This window comes from Serinus canaria, chromosome Z (assembly GCF_022539315.1).
Source record: "Serinus canaria isolate serCan28SL12 chromosome Z, serCan2020, whole genome shotgun sequence".
Lineage (NCBI taxonomy): Eukaryota > Metazoa > Chordata > Aves > Passeriformes > Fringillidae > Serinus > Serinus canaria.
Genome location: NC_066343.1, coordinates 26,796,643 through 26,817,749, shown reverse-complemented (window position 1 = coordinate 26,817,749; position 21,107 = coordinate 26,796,643). Strand labels below are relative to the sequence as shown.

The following is a 21,107-nucleotide window of genomic DNA, read 5'->3' as shown; positions in this document are numbered from 1 at the left end:
AAGCGTGGGGTCTGGGCAAAAGCTCTAGGAAATTTTCCTCCTCCCTTCACCAAGACTTTCTCATCCTTGTTGCAGTTAGTTTCCTTTAGGAACAAGGTTTTTCATTCAACACAGACAATTTAAAGGGATGTACTTCTGCATAGACCCATTCCTTCTGCTGCAGTATTTGTGAATTCCTCAGTAGGCTCTGTAGAAAGAAAAACATGCCATGTATGTTGTATGGAAAAACATAAGGTGGAAAATCCTGGCATTTGAAAATAGAAGTTCATATGTCTTTTGCTTCCTTCTGTACTATATACTTAGCATATAATTTTGTTCTGTCTGTTTTCACTGGTCAGTAACAGCATGGCAGTAAGTCATAGCAGTCACTTAAATGCATGTAAAGGGAACAGTTATCTATATAAGGTGAGGTTTTTAAAGTCCTTAGTGAAAGTATTGAGTGTGTCAGATCCAGAGCACTCTCTGAATCTAAGTGAGATAGATGAAGTGAGACAGAGGTTCAGATAATTAGCAGTGTAACAAAACCAGAAACTTCCTTGTGGACTGAAATAGATTAAAATTAAAATTATTGTTTCCAGAAGCAAGGGCCCAGAAATGGAAATGCTTTTGCTGTTATTTGCAAATGCAAATTAAAGAAAATTATAAGTAGAGAGGGAAAAGTAAGGAACAATTCAGAAAGCAGTTCAAATCCTCACTGTGGGTGTTTAGCCAACTTTAAACGTGTTCGGCGAGACTTTTCCGCATAGGTCAGAGTTTGGACTATACTGTATCATACAGCCTATTAGGAAGTGCTGGAATCACTGGGTTGTTTGGTTGGTTTTTTTTTTTGTTTTTTTTTTTTTTTTTTTTTTTTTTTTTTTTTTTTTTTTTTTTCACAGAATCACAGGACAGCTGAGGTATTGGCTGGCACCTGTGGATATCATGTAGTCCAAATCCCTGTGCCACCTAGAAAGGGTACCCAGCACCACATCATGTTTTACTTGTTTCATATAAAGGCACATTACAAGGCCATGTGTAGCACAGTTGATATGAAACAATTCTGAAAGTGTGGCAAAGTGATGAATGCCTGCATTTCTGCAGGAATTTGAGCTGTTGAAGGTGTAGTTCTTGTATATACTTAAACTGATTGGAGGAGAGTCTGTGAACTAAGACAAAATGTATCATCTTGTTTTCAACAGTTTGCAAGGCCCCTGAAAGACACTTCTTTGGCCTGTATTGATAAGCTGAAATGTATCTATGTTTTTTTCTGCACAGGAGAATTTAATATGCTACATAAATATGTCCTATGGGGTAGAAGGCAGGCTGGCTAAAGGGTGTTTTTCTGTCAGCCTAGTGATGCTAGGTTAGCCTGTAGCTATTAAAAACTGAAGTTGAATCATAAGCAAGACACAAATCAGAATATCTCAGAGATAGGAATTGAGGTGATTTTAAGTCTATTACAAGAGCTTTAGAATACAGAGAGGACAAGAATGGTTTAGTGCTGCACTTAGTGGGTATCAGTACCCCTGCACAAAGTTGACACACAGGGACAGAGTGGTGCAGGAGGTTAGTCAAGCCCAGCCGCAGAGCAAGATGGGAATGTGCTCCAGTAGGTGTGTGCTTTGCTTTTGTATTCCTCCCTTCACAAAATTATCCTTGGAATCACTGTATGATTATTAACTTTGCTGGGATTCACCATTTCCCAAATAAATGTTTCACTTGCTTCTTTCTTCCTTCCTTGACTTGGGTGGGTGCGAGCAGTGTGGAAATGCAGAAAAAAAACATGCCTGTATTTTTTATCTTCAGCTGAGCAAGGAGGAGAGAGGGAATTGCCAAACAAAGCAGGCATAACAAATAGTCTTGAATTTTAATGTGGTAGTTGAGGACAACCTGTGGACTACCAGGTTCACCATGACAGGAAATGAGCCTGCATTATGTCCCTTAATTAGAAAATGGGCCAAGAGATTATTAAATAAACAGACTGCCACATTCTTTAATAAATGGGAAGAAACTGATTTATCAACATAACCGAAAGAAGGGAGAATAATTGGGGAAGTTGGCAGTAGATGAATCATAATATTAGTCTGTGGGACTTATGCTGCATCTTTAAAATAGATGTTATCAGACTTTTGTAACCCAGTGCAGCAGTTATAAAATCAAATGAATAAATAATTCAAACAGGGTTCTCCCTCCCATCTGGGAGTTGCATAACTCGTCCTTTCTGCAGTCAAAGATGTGGTTATAGTTTAAAATGCTACATGTCATTTTCCCATACCCATCAGCAGGTTAATTTGCAAGATTCTTGAGTCCTTCATAGAATTGTTTTATATGGTACAAAAGAGGAAACTGATGTAATCACTGACCCCACAGGGCATCCTGAGGAAAAAACACATGTCCAGTTGGTTAATTTAGGGAAAAAGAAGATATCTGAAAGCATATGATTTCTTCTTTGCAGCCAACAGACAAGGCAGCACCATGAGAGCTCTCAGAAGACCTTTAAAGTGTGCCTCCACAGGGAGGCTATGGAGAAGCATACTTCGCTTTAAGATGTGTTATATGTTTTGTGCTGTTTCCCTGTATGGCCAGCTTTATTTCCCACTGTCAGTAGTTCACCTTAATTCACTTTCGAGTCTCTTCCAATAGCCAAAACACCATAGGCATGGGGGTAGCTATTACCTCCATTCCACCCTCACCCCTTGTAGGTGACAGCTTGTCAAAATTCAAACACAGCATCTAAATATACTTTTTAGTAAGAATCTGTACACAGCTGCCTCAGCACATAAATTTGTTGTTCAAACATTAGTACAGCTATGGCAAGTATTGCCCTTCTACTTCTTTCCTGTGATCCCTTTTCTCTGACAATCTATTCTACAGAATGTAAGAGTTAAGAAATACACCATATAACTTTATAAGCACATCATGAGTAAAACAATCTTGGTTCATAGAATTTATTTAATTTATTGCCAGTTAACAAAACTTTTGATTACTGATCTGTGTATTGAGGAGAAAAAAGGGAATTAAACAAAACAGTTGGCAAAGAAACACCTTTCTTCCCTGGGCTCTAATTCAGTATAAAACTTCTCCCTGCTTGCAGGTCTCCACTTACCTTGAGTTTGCTAGGTTACGTTCAGATACTCATAATCCCTTCAGAGAGGTGAGGGGCAATGCAGGAGACTGGGGAGGTGTCTGTTGCTTCTTGATTCTTACTTGTGTTCTTCCACCCCAGCATGGGTTTACTGTGGGACACAGTCCCTCCACAGTGTCCCTGCTCTGCTGTGCACCCATGACCCACAGTCCCTTCAGAGCTGTGTCTGCTCTGGCACATGGCCCTTCCTTCCAAAAGTATGTCTCATTTCTTCTGTCTATTTCAGGATGTGACAATTAACAGTAATGTAGTCATATACTGCTCAGGTAAACACCTGAGAATTTCTCTTTTGTGCTTTTTGTTTTTCTGTGGTTACAGACCTCATAAATATCAATTCCTCAGCTCTCTAAGTCTTGTCACTCTGCCTCTGTGCATAAGGCCAAAGTAGCTACTCGTATATGTCTAATTTATGTCTTTTCACTAAAAAATTAGCAGCTTTGCTACATCTTTGTCTACACCACAAAAGAATGTTTGTTCATCAGGCAATTCATTGCCAGAAATGCCATAAATGTCGTAGAAATACTATAAACATAACACTTCTGGCATTAGTTTCATTCAGTACTCAAAGTGGAAAACTCAGCTGTAGCAGGCTTAGCAAAACATGGCAAAATACTGGCATTTTGACACAGGCGTGCTCAGATGAAGCACAACTGTGTGAAACAGGATGATTAGAAGAGACTTTTTATGCAGACAAAATTTTCAAGCATATATTTTAAAATAAAAGTATTCCTTTTTTAATTCACTGCAGTTTTTTCCTAAACATCTCTTTGCCCACCTAGTTATTCTTTATGTTGATGTTGAAAATTAGAATTTGCACTTTCCCAGTCCATATTCTTTGTATATCCACTTACATTCTTCATAAAAGCAGTGAATGCATCCACAAATCAGTAGAGTCTGAAATACAAATTATTGGCCAATCAGCAGAATTTGAGCTCAAGAGAACAGGAGAGCTAATCTCATTATAGTTACTGTGTTCTTGTTGTCACTATCCTTTATAGCTACCCAGTTTTACTTCTATACTGCTGCTCATTGCCATCAAAGTACCACGCTTCAGATCTTTTCAAGGTGTCCTGTGTTATAGCACTTAGAAGAAGCAAGACAACACTAATATTAAGACAGTTTTAAAGATACCTCCAGCTGTTTATCCGTCCAGACGTTCCAGTGTGTTGTGTGTGCTGCCGGGATGGCTTAATCTTTGGGCAGGTAACATGTGACTTTTAGCCTTGCTCAGACTTGTTCAGTCACAGCTGACAACTAGAAAACAGGGGTTTTTTTTTCTTTCAGAAGTGCAAAAAAACAACCAACCAGCCAAAAACCCCAAACAACCTAGTATTTCCTGCCCTCCAGTCTAGTTACGGTGTTAATATCCAACGGTATTTTCTTTACATGGTACAAGCAGTGAAAATTTCTAAAAAAATTGATCTGATCAGTAACTAAAGAAGAAACCAGTTATAGGTAAATGCCATCTTTTCCATGTCCTGCAGAAAATTAGAAGGAAATTGAGAACTCTAGGATTTAACATTGCTGAAAAATAGAATTCTCAACTCTGGTGCTCGAAGAAAGCAGAGCCTTAAGGTGTGCTGGATTTTCTGAATATATAATTTCTGGCACACATTTTTAGTGACTATTTCTATGGCATCAGCTGCTTTGCTTGTACTGAACTGAAGACAGAATGACTTTCCTAGTGAGATTTTGGTTAACTGTTAAAAAAATGCCTATGATCTCCTTTCTTTAGCAGTTAACAGTTCTCTTCAATAGTCTAGCTAGTCATAAGGCAAATGTATAGGCAGTATACAGAAGAAATTTCAGAAAAGCTACTTAACTAAAAGTATGTTTTTTCTTAATTTGACTAGTACTTGTTGAGTAACTCTATTAGTTTTATTGAGTGTTGGATTAAACTGTTAATATTCTCTCTAAACCCACAAGAACCAGAAAACTGAGAAACAAGTCCACTTTTTCTAATTGTCAAAGGAAAAAAAAAATGAGCTCACATGAGCTTAGAAGTTCTGCAAGAGAAAAAAGAAATGAGGCAAGATGTATTTATTGTCCCATTTAATCAGATCTGTTAGTGTATAAAATAATCAATGCAAAATACCTACTACATGCAACAAAATTGTAGTTCATAGCAGAGAACTAACGTCTCCTGATTAACGTTATGCAAAAATTTTATGCTAAATATAGTTGTAGCGTTTGCTTATTCACTCTGCATGACTTCAGTGTAAAAAGCAATGGTAAGGTACACTAAACCTAACTTTTATTTTATTGTTACAGAAGACAAAAACATGCAGAACGTGAAAATACCTCCTTGGAATATGACGATTTTAAGCAAGTCAGTCATCCAAATGCATGTACTTTGTATCTAGCTGGGTCTAGCTCTACTCACAGGTGTATTTGGCAGGGTAATTCCCTGATCTTGTTCCTGCTTGCAGTCAGTTGATAAATACTTTTGTCATCAGTGATAAAGGGGTTGCATTTGCAGACAGGAGTATTATCTGTGTCCTGTAAACATCACCAAACAAATTCAGGAGGAACCAAATAGGATTATTGTCAGCCTGTCCTTAGCTTCAAAGTAACTACCCTGAAGCCAAAGAGATTGTCTGAGAGATTATTTTCATACTGTGCATCATGATAATTGAGACTCATTCAAGTGGAAGACATTGTGAATCCTAACAAAGGAAATAACTGAATGATCAATATACCTACTGGACAGCAATTGCCAGTCTGTTAGGGTTTTTTTCAGTCAGGATACAGAGAGAGCAGTAATGGAAGAAGCAGAGGATTTTCTTTTTTACTAACTTTGGAGAACAATTTCTAAATGAATACTCAGGGCATGGTCCTAACTAAAACTTCCATTAAAAAAAAAAAGTTTTGCACATGAATTTATTGTTACAATTCTGTTGTCAGCCTTCCTATCCTGATCAATCAGCTATCTGAATACAGATTAGTTGAGCAGCGGTGCTATTCCATTGTAAATAGCTTCTTTTGTCATCAGGACCCAAAGAGCTTTGTCCACATGTTAATTATTTGTTAACTATTGAGAGGTTTGTGAAGAAACCAGCAAGAAAAAGCAGCAGAGATCATAGCCATTTGTGCTTCGATGAACAGATCTTTCTCTTTTTCATCTGCTTATTCTGCAGTTGTGATTTGAACTATAAAAAGAACTAGCTGCATTGGTGCCTCTCTGTGTGCATATACTATTCCCTGTGGCTGTGGTTTGTTTTTCTGTCCATGAAAGTAGGGATGAGAAATGTGTGTCCCAGTGATGCTTGTGTTTGCTCAGCAGAGCCTTCTAGTCATGAACCTCAGGTCAGGTTGGATTGGACTGTTACGGGTCCATAAACTGAAAGGCCTGTTTGTGTATTGCCTTTCTGCCCAACACTGCTTCCCAGGATGGTTGAAAAAATTCTAAGTTCCTTACCTGTGAGACTGTGGGTAATGCTGGGCAATGTTTTTTGTTTGTAGAGGTTTTTTTGTTTGGTTTGGTTTGGTTTGGTTTGGTTTGGTTTGGTTTGGTTTGGTTTGGTTTGGTTTGGTTTGGTTTGGTTTGGTTTGGTTTGGTTTGGTTTGGTTTGGTTTGGTTTGGTTTGGTTTGGTTTGGGCTTTTTTGGTTGCATTATTTGGAGACATGAGTGGCTCCCTGTGGAGTCAGTAAGCTTGGCAAGTGTATTTGGCATGGTGCCTGCTGCTGGCATGTCCTTGCTCCTTGCCTCTTGGTCAGGTCTTCCAGGCTGATGGGTGCCTCCAGGCAAGGGATCCCTGCCTGTCAGCAGGTAACGCTGTTTCTCTGTACTTGTCTGCGAACACACTTGTATATACATTTAAAAACCTCACTAAGTTTAAAACAGTTGTCAAAGGGTTAAAAGGAGATGTTTCCACATCATCCTTAGACTTGCTAACTAGCAGGAGGAGGAGCTGAGGAGAGGGAATATCCGCACATGCTTTGCTTCAATTTGGAGAACTGGAAGTGAGGATGGGACCCAGGCACTGGAGGAGGATTTGAGTCTTTAAAATAACACTGGTTTTAGTGTAGGTCATTTTTGCATTTATCATTTTTCCTGGTGCTCTTATAGAATAATATTACTTACACTGTGTTTTCACTTCATCTACTTTCTCATCAGTTTTTGCAAAGGAGGCACCTCTGGCTTCCATTATATACTGGTACAAAGGTGATGCTTGTTTGAAGGGTTTTTGCCTTGTGTTTTGCCAGCTATATATTATACTCACATAAGCATAGAAACACAATTTTCTTAGAAGAACATAATTCTTTATGGGAAATTCATTCTTCTTTAATCCATTCAGATGCAATCAATATCTAACCATAGGTAAATTTTAATGAGAAAGAGATTTTCTCAGCTACTTCTGGCTGTGTTGCATTTTTTCCATTCTTCTCTTGCTGCATTTAAAGGTGAACTGAGGAGTAAAAATTGAAATAGTTAGGTATAGATTTATGTGCTGAATGTATCTGAAATTTATGTTGGGGCATTATGGAAGGGAGAAGGCCATACATTCTTTAGATATAAATATTGATTACCTTTTTAATTTTTTTTCCCTTCATCTGTGAAATCAAGTTGGTACTCCCTGAAAAATATTCAGGAATGTGTCCTTCCATGAAATCATAAATACTAACAAATTCCATAGATATCTGATGCTTACAGAGTGACTTGTTAGCATTAATTCCAGCAAGTAAGTAAATACTCAAACGACTTCATAAAGAATAGCAAATGTTTCTCTTTATGTTCCTTAGAAGAGAGCTCCATGATAAATTCTCCTCAATTACTGGTCTTGGGCACATTCAACACATCGAATGGGTTCAGGCTTCTGATTTGCATTTTGGATTTGAAAAACAGCATCTACTTCTGCCTTCATTTTTTTGAGTTAACTGTGTAATCCAGAATTAAGAGTAGGAGCAAGTCTGAATATAGAAATGCAGAATAATGCTCTGGAGTGTCTTGTAATTAATTTTCAAGAGGAAGTGCATCTGGTATCAAAAGTTCTGGTATGAAGAGTTTCTGTTAACAAGCACAGAAAGACTTTGAAAGTTTTCAATATGTTTTCAAGTGCTCATGTGTGCCTATCTGTGTCTCTGTGTTTGACTTTCTGATTCCTTTGTCCGTCTAGCCTTTATATTCCATTCAATATCCAGCTGGGACCATCACAGTACCTTAAGGCAAAGTGCATTTCCAGTTTTCCTGCCTTCTCAGAAAAGTCAGTTGATATCTGGTTGTCATCTGCCGTGTTTGGGAAATACTCTTTATAGCTTTTTGTTAGACAGTGCTCCACCCAAGGCTATGCAGCAGCAGAGTAACTAAGGATCAGATCTTTGGTGAGGTTTGAGGGGACTGTTCTGCAGAGTTAAGTGGAGGGGGGAATGTGTGCTAAGTTCTCTGATGCCCATTTGAATCAGTGAGAGATATGCCAGTAGGCTCTGAAAAGAGGGGGTAGTTAATTTTGAAAAGTAAGTATCTCAGAGGGGGCAAAGTCTGGCAAGTAGGAGCAGCTTTTTCAGTAAGAGGCTCAGCAGCAGGCTCTGTAGCACACAGTATACCTCATGCTGCCACCCAACCAAGACTGGATACTACAGGTATGACCCTTCCTCACCTTCTCACCAGCATTTTGACTTTTTCTTTGCCAGCAACCAAATTCTGTCAGTCTCTTTGAGAAACTATTTCCTGGTTGTTTTGTGAATTCCTCTAAGAAAATAACATGTAGAAGTGGGTCACTCCCACAAAGCTTGCACCAGTTCACTATCACAGGAATCATGGGCTTTTTCTTTTTTTTAAAGCACATCTAATTCACTGTCTTTGGGTGAAATCAGTAAAAGCTCAAGCACATATATGCAGTCATGCCGTCTGACTGTACTTGTGTATGTGTCCTTCATTTACCAGTAACAATGTAGATCAATACAGAGAATGTTTCTATGCATCAGTGATGTCAATGTATATTAAGGTTTTTCTGACTTTACAGTTTTGGTGAAATTTCCAAAACTGTAGCCTAGCAGCTGTTGGGACAGAAGGACTTGGAGAAAGGAAGTTACGGAGCCATTTGCAGCAATGTTCTCCTACAGGGTGGAGAAATAGGATCTAGGGAGAAGACTGTGGATGTAAATGTATAACCAAAAAAAACTCCGGAACTAAAAGAGAAAAAGGTTTGGGAGAATTTTTATAACTATAAAAAATAAATTCTGCTTCTAGAGAGAAGTTAGAAATGGCTTGATAGGTTCATGCTTCATGGTTGTCACGGCAAACTAGTTTAAAGGCCTCTTATTTAAATCTTAGGCATAGATCATCTAAGTTCCTACTCTGCCCTTTTCCTGAACACGTTTATCCATACCTAGACTCCTGCCTCTGATGCTATTGCAGTTTGCACTGTGTCTGAAGGAGGATGGCCCAGTTTACAATGGCTCTGATATTGTCCACATTACTCCCTGGACTGTTTTTATGACAGGGTAAGATGATACAGTCTGACTGAAAATCACTGTTCAACAGAAGTTGCAGAAGGAAGCTGCAATGTTTTACCTCACAGATCTATCAGCCTTGATTATAGGAAGTACACTATGAACACGCAGACACTAAATATGAGCAAAGTTAGGGGCCAGCAAAGATAAAAACTGCCCTGAAATGCCTGAACACCTAATTATTCCTCTGTAGGAAGCTGTCCAACACTGTGCTGAATTTTATTTAGTTCTGCATTTGTGTTCGTTGCTCTAATGAAATAAAGCTAATCCCAGCTATTTAAGGGGAAAAAAAACACAACCCCAAAAAAAACCCACAAAAACATTTAAGGAGAAAAGGAGACAGATTTTTCCATGAACAGTCAGCTTTGTCATCTTTAACACATTGGAGGAGAAGCTAGTACTAGTTGAGTTTACTGTATATATCATGTGGAGATCACATATTACTGTATAAACTCCTGTATTAATTACCATTGTCTTTATAACAAATGACAACATCTCATTCTGCTACATGTATGGCAACAAAATTACAAGTAATTCAAGATAAATATGCAAGAAAGAAAAACTAGGTAAAGGTTTGGAAACGGAGGAGAAAGTCCCATGATTGTGTGTTGGATTTTAGGTGGAAAAGTAATTTGTTAAACAGAGTAAGATACAGTTACAAAATTGTCATGAAGCTGTTTGCATTAGATCTTAATGACTTTATAAATTATAAAAAGTTACTCAAGTAAGCTAAGAGACTTTTCAGAGATTTAACTTGGTAAATCTCAATTGATTCTCCAAGCTAAATGGTGTGTAGTCTGGTATATGTGGATGGCTGTTGGTCAGATAATGCCTTCCCAGAAATCTGCTGACAAATATGAAGTTTTATAGAATGGGGCAGCCAGTTACCAGAGAGTTTGTGTCAGAGTGTTTATAAATCAGATCAAATTAAATCCTATGTTGATCCCAAACCCCAGTTACTAACAGAGTCTGTGAATGGTCCAAACCCCTATCCTAGAGATGAATGCCACAGCTCTGGTCAAGTCCTCAAGTTTTGAGTTCCCTTTGTGCCAGTGGGTAGGCAGAAATAACTAGGAAGAGAAGGTATATCTAGGACTCCTGTTGGCTGCAGGTTCCATGAGAATGATTTTAATTCTTTTTCTCACATTAAATTAAAAGGTGTCTGGCATTTGCAGTTGATTTATTTCTTAGGGCAGGGGAATGTAGCACCATTTATCTGATATGGCTAGGGATTTATTATGGTATTAAAGCTGTCAAAATTACAAAATGTTGTATTTTACTTGCAGTTATGTTCACTGTCCCTGAAAGTGACAAAAAGGGGCAGAAACATGGTGCCATATAAAACCACACGAATTTGCAGAGTTGCAGAAATACTAACAGTGAAGAGGCCTGTGCACACTTTATCACAAATGAAATTTGTTTTTTTATTTGCCCTTCTTGTTTTACAGAAAGAGATGACAACCAGGATGTGTCACTAAAAACTACCCACTGAACAAAAGCAAAGTCCAATTTCCTTCTGATTGCAGAGTTCAAGAATACGACAGCCCTCATGAACTGAGCCTGCTTGTTAATCCCTGAAAGCAGGAAAGTTGGGAGCCACAAAATTACTGTCACAAATGCTTCTCTCCAGTGTCAATGTTGTTAACCCTAAATATGCTGCTAGGAGCCTCATCTGAGCAACATGGATTAGTGAGAAAAAGAAGAATTGTATCAGTTCTAACTCCTTTATCAGGGATAAGAACCTCTTCAGCCACAAACAGTGGCAGACAGTGCCCTTCTGCAAAAGCTTTACTGAAATTCAGGTCCTTGGGCTGACCTCCAGACTAGTTGTTTTGAAATTAAATCTGCAATTTTGCTTTCTTTTTATTTTGTTTCTTGGTATGTGCTTTCTTTCCTAACTGCAACAGACTATTAAGAGGTTCTGAAATCAAAGAAGACATAGCCTTTAATGCCCCCTACCCCGCTCTAGGCCACCCAAAGCTTGGCCACCATTCCCAAATGCTAGCAAGCCTAGTGTTTCCGGGAAGACAGCCATGTCCTTCAGCTGAACAGGCAGTTTATGCTTCATTGTGACTCATAATTTAATGACAGTGCAAGGGTTTCTGATTTCAGCTACATGAACAGGGATCCAGATATAGCTCTGCAGTGCTGAAGGATTTTCCTTGAATTCATGCTGTGACTGACAGCAAATGTTCTCAGTATCTCTATATTACATTAAAAAAAAAAACAGCTACAGTCATCATTTTCCTGAAGTACCCTATGAAGTACACCAATCTGTCGTGTAATTTAATATCCTTTTATCCCCTTAGGAAAAGGATTCTTCTCAATCACCCTAAAATTTCATCTTTTCAGAGAAAAATAAATTTAATTTGGGTAACTTGCAGGAAAATACAGTAAAGATGAGTAGTAAAAAAGGTTAGAGCAGGAGGGACTAATTGAATGTTGCAGCTAAACAGTGCCCAGTAATGTGACTTGCTTTACACACTGGACTAATACAATACTTTTTTCCAGAACTTAATTCTGGAAAATGTACACATGTATGGACAATCTAGAAGGATCCACTGCAGCAAATCAAGTCTTCTACGCCAAATATGCCCTGAGGAGGCTTTATTCTGAAAAAAAATTTTAAAAAATTAAAGTGATAGAGAATATCACAAGAGAAATACTTCTGAATAAATGGGAATCAAGTGGAACACATCTATGTATTCTGTGCCTTGTAATGAATTTTGCACACGTGTGTTATTGTGAAAAGTTACTTTTTCCTGAGTAGGTGCTAGTAAGTGCTGAACCCTGTTTCTGCCTTCTCCTTGAATAAGTTTAGGTATGTTTACATGTTCTGAGACAGAAACAGAAGAAAATCTCATGGAGTATCCAGTGATTGGAACATTTGAAATAGAGCGGTAGAAGACACTAAAGAGTAACAGCAAATATTTTCTTGCTCAATGTTGTAGCACATGATGATTTATTTGCCTGCCTGCTTAAATCAGAACTTGTAAAATTCTTGCTGGGAAAAAGTGCTTTTGTCTGTGAACATTTGGTATACCTATGATGGGGTCATTCTGCATCTCTATCAGCAGAACTAAAGCAGCACTATCCTTTGCTTTCAAAAGGACGGACCTAAGTGTGCTTACCTCCTTTGGTAGTCTTTGCAATCAGGTTAGTTCTCTGGGGATTGGAATACGCACACAGATGATTTCTGTTCTGCTGGCACTTCTGCAGGATAAAACTAGCTTCTGGAATTCATTGCCACAGCTACTCTTGAGCTTGCCTCATAGCAAAGAAGATGAAAAATATAAATTCTTTGGAGTGGTTCACGTAGCTGGCAACTGCCTGGAATTATGACTTCAATTGCTTTATAAAGGGTGTCTTGAACTCCTCCAAAGTGTCTGGGCTACGGCACTGTTTGAGATGGAGCTGTAGCTGTTGCAGTGCACTTGAATTTCACTGCCACCATGGACAGTTGCCATGTAGTGCTCTCAGTCTGGGCAGCAGTGTATTTGAAAGATTAACATAAAGATGCAAAGGTGTGCAATTTAGCACATAAAGATTAAAGTCACTACACAAATTGAATATGCATAATTTAGTCTTCATTTTATTACACTACTTATGATATGCTGTTTTGAGACTATTCACTGCAGTGAGTCTGAATATTAGGCTGAGAAAAAATTACCTGAGAAAAAATTCAGTTACCTTTTTGTGAACACATACATTTTTGTGAATGCAAAACTTATCAGTTGGAAGCGTTTTCCTTTTTTTTAACTGTTTTTTTTTTTTTTTTCCCCACGAACCCCTATGTTTCATTTTCTGGTAGGGCACACTGTATGAAGCAAAAGAGTGAAATGCAGAGTTGAACCCTAGAGGACTTGTGTTTGACCTGGCCAAAATCCCTGTAATGTTAAAAGCCCATTATTACACAGGAGATGAACCAGCTGCAAAGGAGGGAAAAGTATACTTGTTTTGGTTGCTTATTCTCCTAGAAAGAACGTGGAGTTTCCTTCCTCCACCTGACAAGGTGTGGTCTTCTGCTGAGTATCTCCCAACAGGTACTCTTGCTCCTGAAGCACAGCTAGTCAGCCACCATCTGGCCATCACATGCCACAGGCCATCTCTGCTGTTCCACTGTGGCAGCTGATAAGCAAATACAAATGTCTGGAATGTAGCATCACTATGTAAAAGTATTATTTTACCCCTTCCCATAGCAAGAGAGAAGCAGCTTCCTCTTGATTCTTCTGATCAAGTATTCCAGCTTCATCAGTAATTTGCTCAGGGCCACAAACTGACAGAATCGTGTTTTGCTTGTTAATGCTTTTTCTACCTGATCTTATTATTACGTATGTTTCTAATAATGGCAGCATTCCATGTTCTGGGATTGGGAATGGTGGGGGGAGGAGAGGGAAAAAAAGAGGTTATTGTTTGGATTTTTTGTTTTGTTATGTTTTTTTAATCACTTTTCTAGTTCTTCAGTTAGGTTTTGTTTTTCTTACATATTTTTTTTTCCTTTGTACTTACCTTTAAAGATGTTGTTGTGTTAAGCTTCAAGGCACTTCATACTGCCTTTATAGAGGAATCATTTCAACTGATTGAAACTCAGCAATACTCTGAAGTAATGAAAGGTTGTGAAAGGTTCCTATGGCAACAAACTTGGCTTCAGTTGTTAAAGACTTGAGAGCTTTCACTGATTGTCTCTGTACAAGATTTTGTAACGAACTTCTGGTTTGTGTTAACATAGATTGGTGACAACTGTAATATGAAACAAATCTGAACATAACCCCCCTTAGGTTTTATGAACAATGGAGTCCCAGGGTCTTTTGAAGGCTGGGTTTTTTTCCTAATCCACAACAGTGAAATTGATTATTTCTGTCAGATTTGAGAAGCTGGAGACTTCTAAAACTTACTAATTTTCTCCAAGAACTCAGGCTCTAAAGCAACAAAATTTACATTGGGCAAGTTGACTCTCCTGATGAATGGATTCATTAAGAACAAGGCAGGGAAAGAGAGGAAAACAGATAAGGTGTAACTCTACAGGGACCTACAGACAACAACTCAAGATGTGCAGAAATTTAATGGGTGAACATTGTCCTCAGTGACCACAAATTCCTTGTCTGCGGAGAGAATACAGAGAATGATACTCTTTGTAGTTGGGAACCCACTCTTGTCAAGGCGCTATTAACAACAGACTAAAAGGACTTTAAGCACCTTTGGGTTAAATAAATTACACATTTTGGAGATGTCTCACAAAAAGCTACTCCTTCCTATTGCTTTTTACCTTCTTTGCATGTTCTTGAGGTTTCTCATTTTCTGGATGGGAAGTCTCAGAGCCAGCCTTCAGTACTTCAGTGTTCCTTTTGCTTCCCCAAGGACATTGCTGTTGCAAAAAGTAGCTTTTTCACCTGCCTCTGTGCCTCTAGAAGGGCTACTTCTCACCTATGCCCTCTGAAGAGAGACCATCAAGGGCTGGCTGTTTACCATCTCTTCAGAAGAACAAAAGCAAGAGCAGGAAGTTCCTGCAAGAGCAGCAAAACAGCAGTCACTACATGTAAAATAGAAATATAATTGCTATTGTAAAGCATGCTCTATGGGCTTTAGAAAGGGGATAACACTGGGGCATCCAGTTTAGTGGTCAGTATTTAGACTTTTTTTTTCCTATCTATTGGAAGAAATTTTTAATAAAAGACATTTTTAATAATTATGGAGATTATTCCAAAGGCAAAGCAAGGCAAATCAGCACTAAGAACCTGGTGAGTGTGTACATTTAAATAAAAAGTTATCAAAGTTGATTTTTTTGATGTGTTCTGTGCTAAATAGGCAGGGATTTCCAAATTTGTTGGAGCTCTTAAAGTAGTTTCTGTTTTGTGTTTTAATAAGTTTTCCTGTTTTAAAGACAGATATAATTAATATAATTAAAAGTTGTAATAATTTTTTCCCAGAGAAAAAAGTAAGTTACTTGTCCAGTCTAATACATGTGTGTCTGTGTATGTGCATGGGCATGCATATATACATGTATATATCTCTGTGTGTGTTTGGGGATATGGATGTGGAAGCATCAGCATATGCACGTGTACACTCCCTGCTCTTTCCCATAAAATACAATTTTTTAATTTTGGTATTTTTAGGGGAATGCATCTTTCTGAGAAGTAAGTGATTGATTCCTTTTTTTCCACCATACATCAGCTCTGTTTGGTGTTTTAATTTTTTTAATGCTGTCACATTTGTCTTGGACTTTTTTAGTTGTTTGTTATTAAATAACTGTTCAACTGTATGGGAAGAGAGACCAACATTAACTGTTGTAGTCATTAAAAGAAAAGGAAAGTTTACTTTTTAAACCAATCATAATGTATGAAGCAATGGAATACAAATTTAAATAAAATACACATAACAATGCAGAAGCGTGTGGAGTTATTTGCCATCTAACTCTTCAGCAAGAAAAATGCATGGTTTTTATACCACAGAGCAGAATTTTCGGGCAGGCTCCCTGGACTCAGAGGTGAGTGAGACCCATCACTGCCAACGCACTTCACAGTCCACCTGTCACCAATGTGATACCAAGAAAAACTGACCAAATGTCATGCTGATGCAACTGGCCAGCCTATCTCCAACACTGTGGGATCCAACAAAGCACGTGAGTAGCCGTTCCTTAGCTAAGTTGGTCTGCTCATTTTTGCCTGTCAAATATTTGAGCTTGGGTAACTCATGGGCTTCATCGTGTCCTTTACCTGAGTCCTGGTGAGACACTCCAAGGAGCCTCCAGGAGTGACAGGTAAGTAGCACCAAGCCAGCTAAAGGCAAAGTTTCGTCTCCTAAAAACAAAACTCAAGAGCCTTAGCTAGAATTTGGCTGCCACAGAGGGAAAAGAGGACTAATAGGGCAATAGAAACTATCTCCAGCATATGGGCTTGGGCACTCACTGCATTGTTCTCTTTGTCCTAATTCCTAAAGCGCAGACAACCACATGTGCATAATTACATGTTGAAATTACTGTACCTAATACGAGTAGGGTACAGAGCTTGAGGGGAGCAGGAGCACTGGGGTTAAGAATACACAGTAGAGACAAAACCCAGTAGGAGAGCTAATGCTGGACTTTCAGTGTCTCTGGCATGGAGAAGATCTGAAGATTAGAGATGCTGAGACTAATGGAGTAACTGGAAAACAGCTGCTGAGGGAAGCTGAGGAACTTGGCAAGCTGAAAGAAGCCAAATGGCAAGAGTAACAGGAAGTTTTGCAGGGTAGCTTGTGCACTTCTGTACACCAGAGGGCTGTGCCACCATTCAGAGGACCCTCAAAAGTTTGTAGAAAAATGCCAAGAGAAAGCTCATGAAATTGAATAAAGAGAAGTTGAAAGTCCTGCATTGAGAGAACCAGGCTCAGCCTGTATATGCAGGTGTCACCCAGCTGAAAAACAGTTTGGCAGGGAAGGACCATGGGCCCCAGTAGACACCAAGCTCACCACAACCCAGTAATCTGCCCTCATGACAAATATGTCAAATAGCCTCCTGAACTGCATTAAGAGGACTGTTACCAGCAGTTCAAGAGCTGATCTTTCCTCTGTGATCAGCCCTGGTGAGACATGCCTGGAATGCTAAGTCCACTCCTGGACACATCAATACCTTTTACAGTACAGTACAGACTGGAGGAATACAGAAAAGGGCTACAAGCATGATGAATGGACCAGGGCATCTCTCACACAAGGGAAAGCTGAAAGAGATGGAACTGTTTATCCTGTAGAAGCCCAATGGGGAATGTTATCCTTATATATAAACATTTAATGAGGTGAGTGAAGAAAACAGACTTTTCTCAGTGGTATCCAATGACAGAAGCAATTTGACACAAAGTACAGGAAACTTGTGTTAAACACATGAAAAACCTGTTCAATGTGACCTTGCTCTGAGTGTGGCACTGGACTAGGGACTGCCAGCAGTGCCTCCAGTCCAGTGGTGTGGTGGGCCTGTGACCATAGCAGCCTATCTAGGCTGTCGAGCTGTGATGAGGCTCTTCAGTGTGCTGTTGCCAATCCCCTTGTTGAGGCCAGAAGAAACCTGTTCTGTCAGGGGAAAGCACTGTAGGGAAACTCTCCTACAGAATGTTGTGGCATGCTTTCCTATCCTGATTCCACACAGCAGTGAAAGCTGAGCAGCAAGAGGAAGGCACCTCCTTGCATCAGCCAAGAAGCAAAGGAGTGGGGCAGAAGCGACACTGGCTATTGCAGCCCACAGGCCTCGCTTAACCACACAAATTGTCTCAGCTATGCATTACCACCAAAAATGGGATGCTTTTTCTCCTGCTGCTGCTCAATAGGACGGCAAAGCAGGATCCAGCCCCCCTTTTCTATTCCAAACTGCTGTTCACAGTACTTGGAGACAGCATAAAATAAAAGTGAGGCAAACCCAGCAGGTGATGGGGTGAAAAACAAGATCTTCCTGATTAAAAAAAAAATTACATCTGATGAGGAACAGATTACACTGATGGTTTGAAACCTTAGATTGTGTTTATATGGTCATGGCAATTAAAGAAGTTAAAGTAAATTTACAGGTCATCTAAAGGTGTCACCTACCTGATGCATGTGATTTCGGAAGTGGAGCCATTCTAGCAGAGTAAAAGCCACACATTACACCACACCCTTAAAAGACGCACTGTAGATAATTACTAACCATTCAGGAATAAATATGGCACAAAAGTTAGCAGTAGTTAAGAGAAGAGGTGCGTGAACAGTAGGGCTCTCTTGGTGTAATCACATTCTATCCATTGAAAAGTAAAAAAAAAAAAAAACAAAACCCACAAAAGCATAAAACCAAAACCAGACTAGTTATGAAATTTGGCATTTATAACCTATCAACTGTGTCACACAGCACTCCTAGAGCACCACAAAATCTTGTCAGGCTAGTCAGCTCTGCAAATCAGGACACTTCTTTTTGTTCAGTGTTAAGCATGTTTCATGTTACCTTCTGACTTGCAGTGGGCAACAGCCACCAGCTCATGCACTAGAAAGGTCTCATAGCAAGAGACTGGCTTCTAAAAAGTGACATAACTTTCACCAGCTGAAGGACAGCTCTTGCTGAACACACCTAACTTTGTGTGGATGGAGCAGCAAAACATCAAAATGGCTGGGAACAAACGGAACAAAGCTGCAACCGTTATTGCTGGTAGTCTCTGTCTCAGTGGTGCTGTCCTTTTAGACAAATCATCAGCTTATTTTCTACACACTGGCATCAATGTTTATTAGCAAAAAGAGAAACAGTGGATGCAGTGATAGTTACAGGATTCTGGCCCAGGTTTGGAAGGCCTCCTGAGTCTGCAGATAGGTCTGAAGTCAGCTCTAAGTGATTATCCAAGCCTTGTCTCACCATGCTGTGCTGGAGCACACTTCATTCATGGTCTCTGTCTTTTAGCCTCCCCTGGTCTCAAGCTGTAAAAATCAGATGTTTCCACAAACTGTTCCATTGTGGTCCCAGAAGAAAAGTGTTTGGTAAACTAAATGTACATGCACTTTATACTATGTTAACAAAATAAAGAAAACTATTCCCCCACCTGTTTAAACTTTCTGAAGCTTTATCTTAGAAAATAATCAGAGAAATAAGCTAACAGTGCAGTCCAAACCCTCTCATAATAACCAGTAGCTACAGGGACACACAAACAGGTAAGACCTGCAGAGTTAAGTCTAAGAATTAAGTCACCTGATCTCCCAGTTGCCTCTCCCAGCCATACCAATACTATGGCAAATTAATTTATCTACTTGATTGCTTAATTTCTAGGGAGCTATGACATGATAAAGTGTGAAGAGACAAATTATATTTACTAGCTAAAAAACTCTTTACACCCTCAAAATCCTTCTCAAAGGGTGGTATGTAATACCTAAATGGGACCTACAAGAAAATTTTTGACAAGGGCTTGGAATAGGAATAATGACTTTAAACTGAAAAAAGGCAGGTTCTGTGAGCTCTCTGAGGCAGTGAAACAGGTTGCCCAAGGTGCTGTTCAAGGACAGAGTGGATGGAGCTCTGAGCAACCTGCTCTAGAGGGAGGTGATCCTGCCCATGGCAGAGGGTTGGAACTAGGTGACATTTACAGTTCCTTCCAATACAAACTACTCTATGATTCTATGATTTTGTCAATCAATTTATGAGGGAGTGCATGTGCCTGGGAAGGAGAGCAGATTTCCTCAAATAACTGGTCTCACTGACAGGACACGCTACATTAAGCAATCCTGCACTAGATTTTCCTAGCAGAAAAAAAATCAGTATGAAAAAAATAAAACTGCACAAAGAACACTGTTTTGTTTTAGTAGTGGTGTTTGAAATGCGTTGATCAAACAATCCGCTGATCATTTTCTTTTAAGATGATCATCCATGGCAATGAAATCAGACTTGCCCAGTCTGTGTTTCTGCCTCAGAGTTACTTGGACGTGACACATAGTTATAAAAATGGGAAGAAGGTTGAACTAAAGGAAGAGTCTGAGATCACTCAAAAAACCCCCTGACTTTTAGTATCACCAGTGCACGATCCTGAGCTTTGTGATGTATGTCTGACCCTCAAAATGTCTGTTCCAGATAACACACCAAAAACTGAATTTTACTGGTAGATAAATGTCTGAGAGTCTGCCAGGGTTTCTATCTCAAACAACCAGAGTATTCCTGCCAATGAGCAGGAACTGTGATAAATCATTACCTTAAGTTTGACATAGCATTTTGTTGCTATTAGACAGCATTTCACAAGCTGATTTCATTCAATGGACCTACATAAATCATTCTTTATATCAGCCCATTGGAAAAAAACAATTCCAAAATACAAAATACAGCAGAGAAAAAAAAGAGCAAAACAACAGAACAAGCTGATGGACTTACTTTGCAGGCCTTGAGTGTGATGTCAAAGGCCAGCCTGTACTCCTGTTGTTTCTGACACTGCCCCTTCATGTGCTGGGGAAAAAAATGTCTTTAGTTTGTTACTTTTGATTTCGAGCTCTTGCATTTCCACAGCTTGTCATTATCCAAATTGGTGTCTGAAAATTGATCAAACTACTGTAATGGGAACATAATGAAACTCAAAACTCACACCTGAGATCAAACTCATGGCTGAAAAATTGACCTCTATAAAAGCAAGTGTTATAAAAACCTTCTTAGAGACGTGACTGACCTCTATAAAACTCATGGCTGAAAAATTGACCTCTATAAAAGCAAGTGCTATAAAAAACTTAGAGACATTCATTCATTCAGTGACTGGAATCAAAATGGGACTGAATTTTGCTGCCATTTCCCGTTCTTAGTTTGGAGGTGGTTTTGCAGGATTCAAGGTTCATCCATCTAAAATGCATTCATTCAAAACAGTTACTCTAATAGGCTGGCTATTTCCTGTATCTGTGGCACAGCCAAAGGCTCATTATTTGATCCAGCTAGCCCAGTTATGAGACGTATTCAGAGGGATTAAATAAACTTCCCTGAGAGGGACCAATCTGTTTTTTTTTTTATGCATCAACGTATGGTATATATGAGGCGAAGGATTCCTATAAGGGTTGTACACGTGCTGACTGCCCTGTTCCCG

The 21,107-nt window shown here is 39.1% G+C and overlaps 2 protein-coding genes across 19 annotated transcripts in view; one reads left to right on the top strand and one right to left on the bottom strand.

Annotated features, from left to right (window-relative positions):
* Nucleotides 1-11,444, top strand: part of MOB3B (MOB kinase activator 3B) — an 80,754-nt gene extending 69,310 nt beyond the window's left edge. For all 3 annotated transcript variants that reach the window (XM_050986975.1, XM_050986972.1, XM_050986974.1), the window contains one exon: nucleotides 11,027-11,444. In XM_050986975.1, coding sequence (XP_050842932.1) covers nucleotides 11,027-11,056 — 30 coding nt within the window. In that variant the 3' untranslated portion in view covers nucleotides 11,057-11,444. The remainder of the gene's footprint in view (nucleotides 1-11,026) is intronic.
* Nucleotides 5-21,107, bottom strand: part of LOC127061045 (elastin-like) — a 22,102-nt gene continuing 999 nt past the window's right edge. For 4 of the 16 annotated variants that reach the window (XR_007780465.1, XR_007780460.1, XM_050986979.1 and 1 more), the window contains exons 2-3: nucleotides 20,414-20,485; nucleotides 12,369-16,375 (exon numbers count right to left, since the gene is read on the bottom strand). Coding sequence is in view for 5 of the 16 variants with exons in the window: in XM_050986979.1 (XP_050842936.1) it covers nucleotides 16,355-16,375; nucleotides 20,414-20,485 (93 nt within the window). In the remaining 11 variants the exon portion in view is untranslated. Of the gene's footprint in view, nucleotides 188-2,978; nucleotides 4,379-12,368; nucleotides 20,486-21,107 lie in introns of those variants that run through there. The other 12 variants (XR_007780463.1, XR_007780461.1, XR_007780459.1 and 9 more) reach the window with 8 other exon arrangements.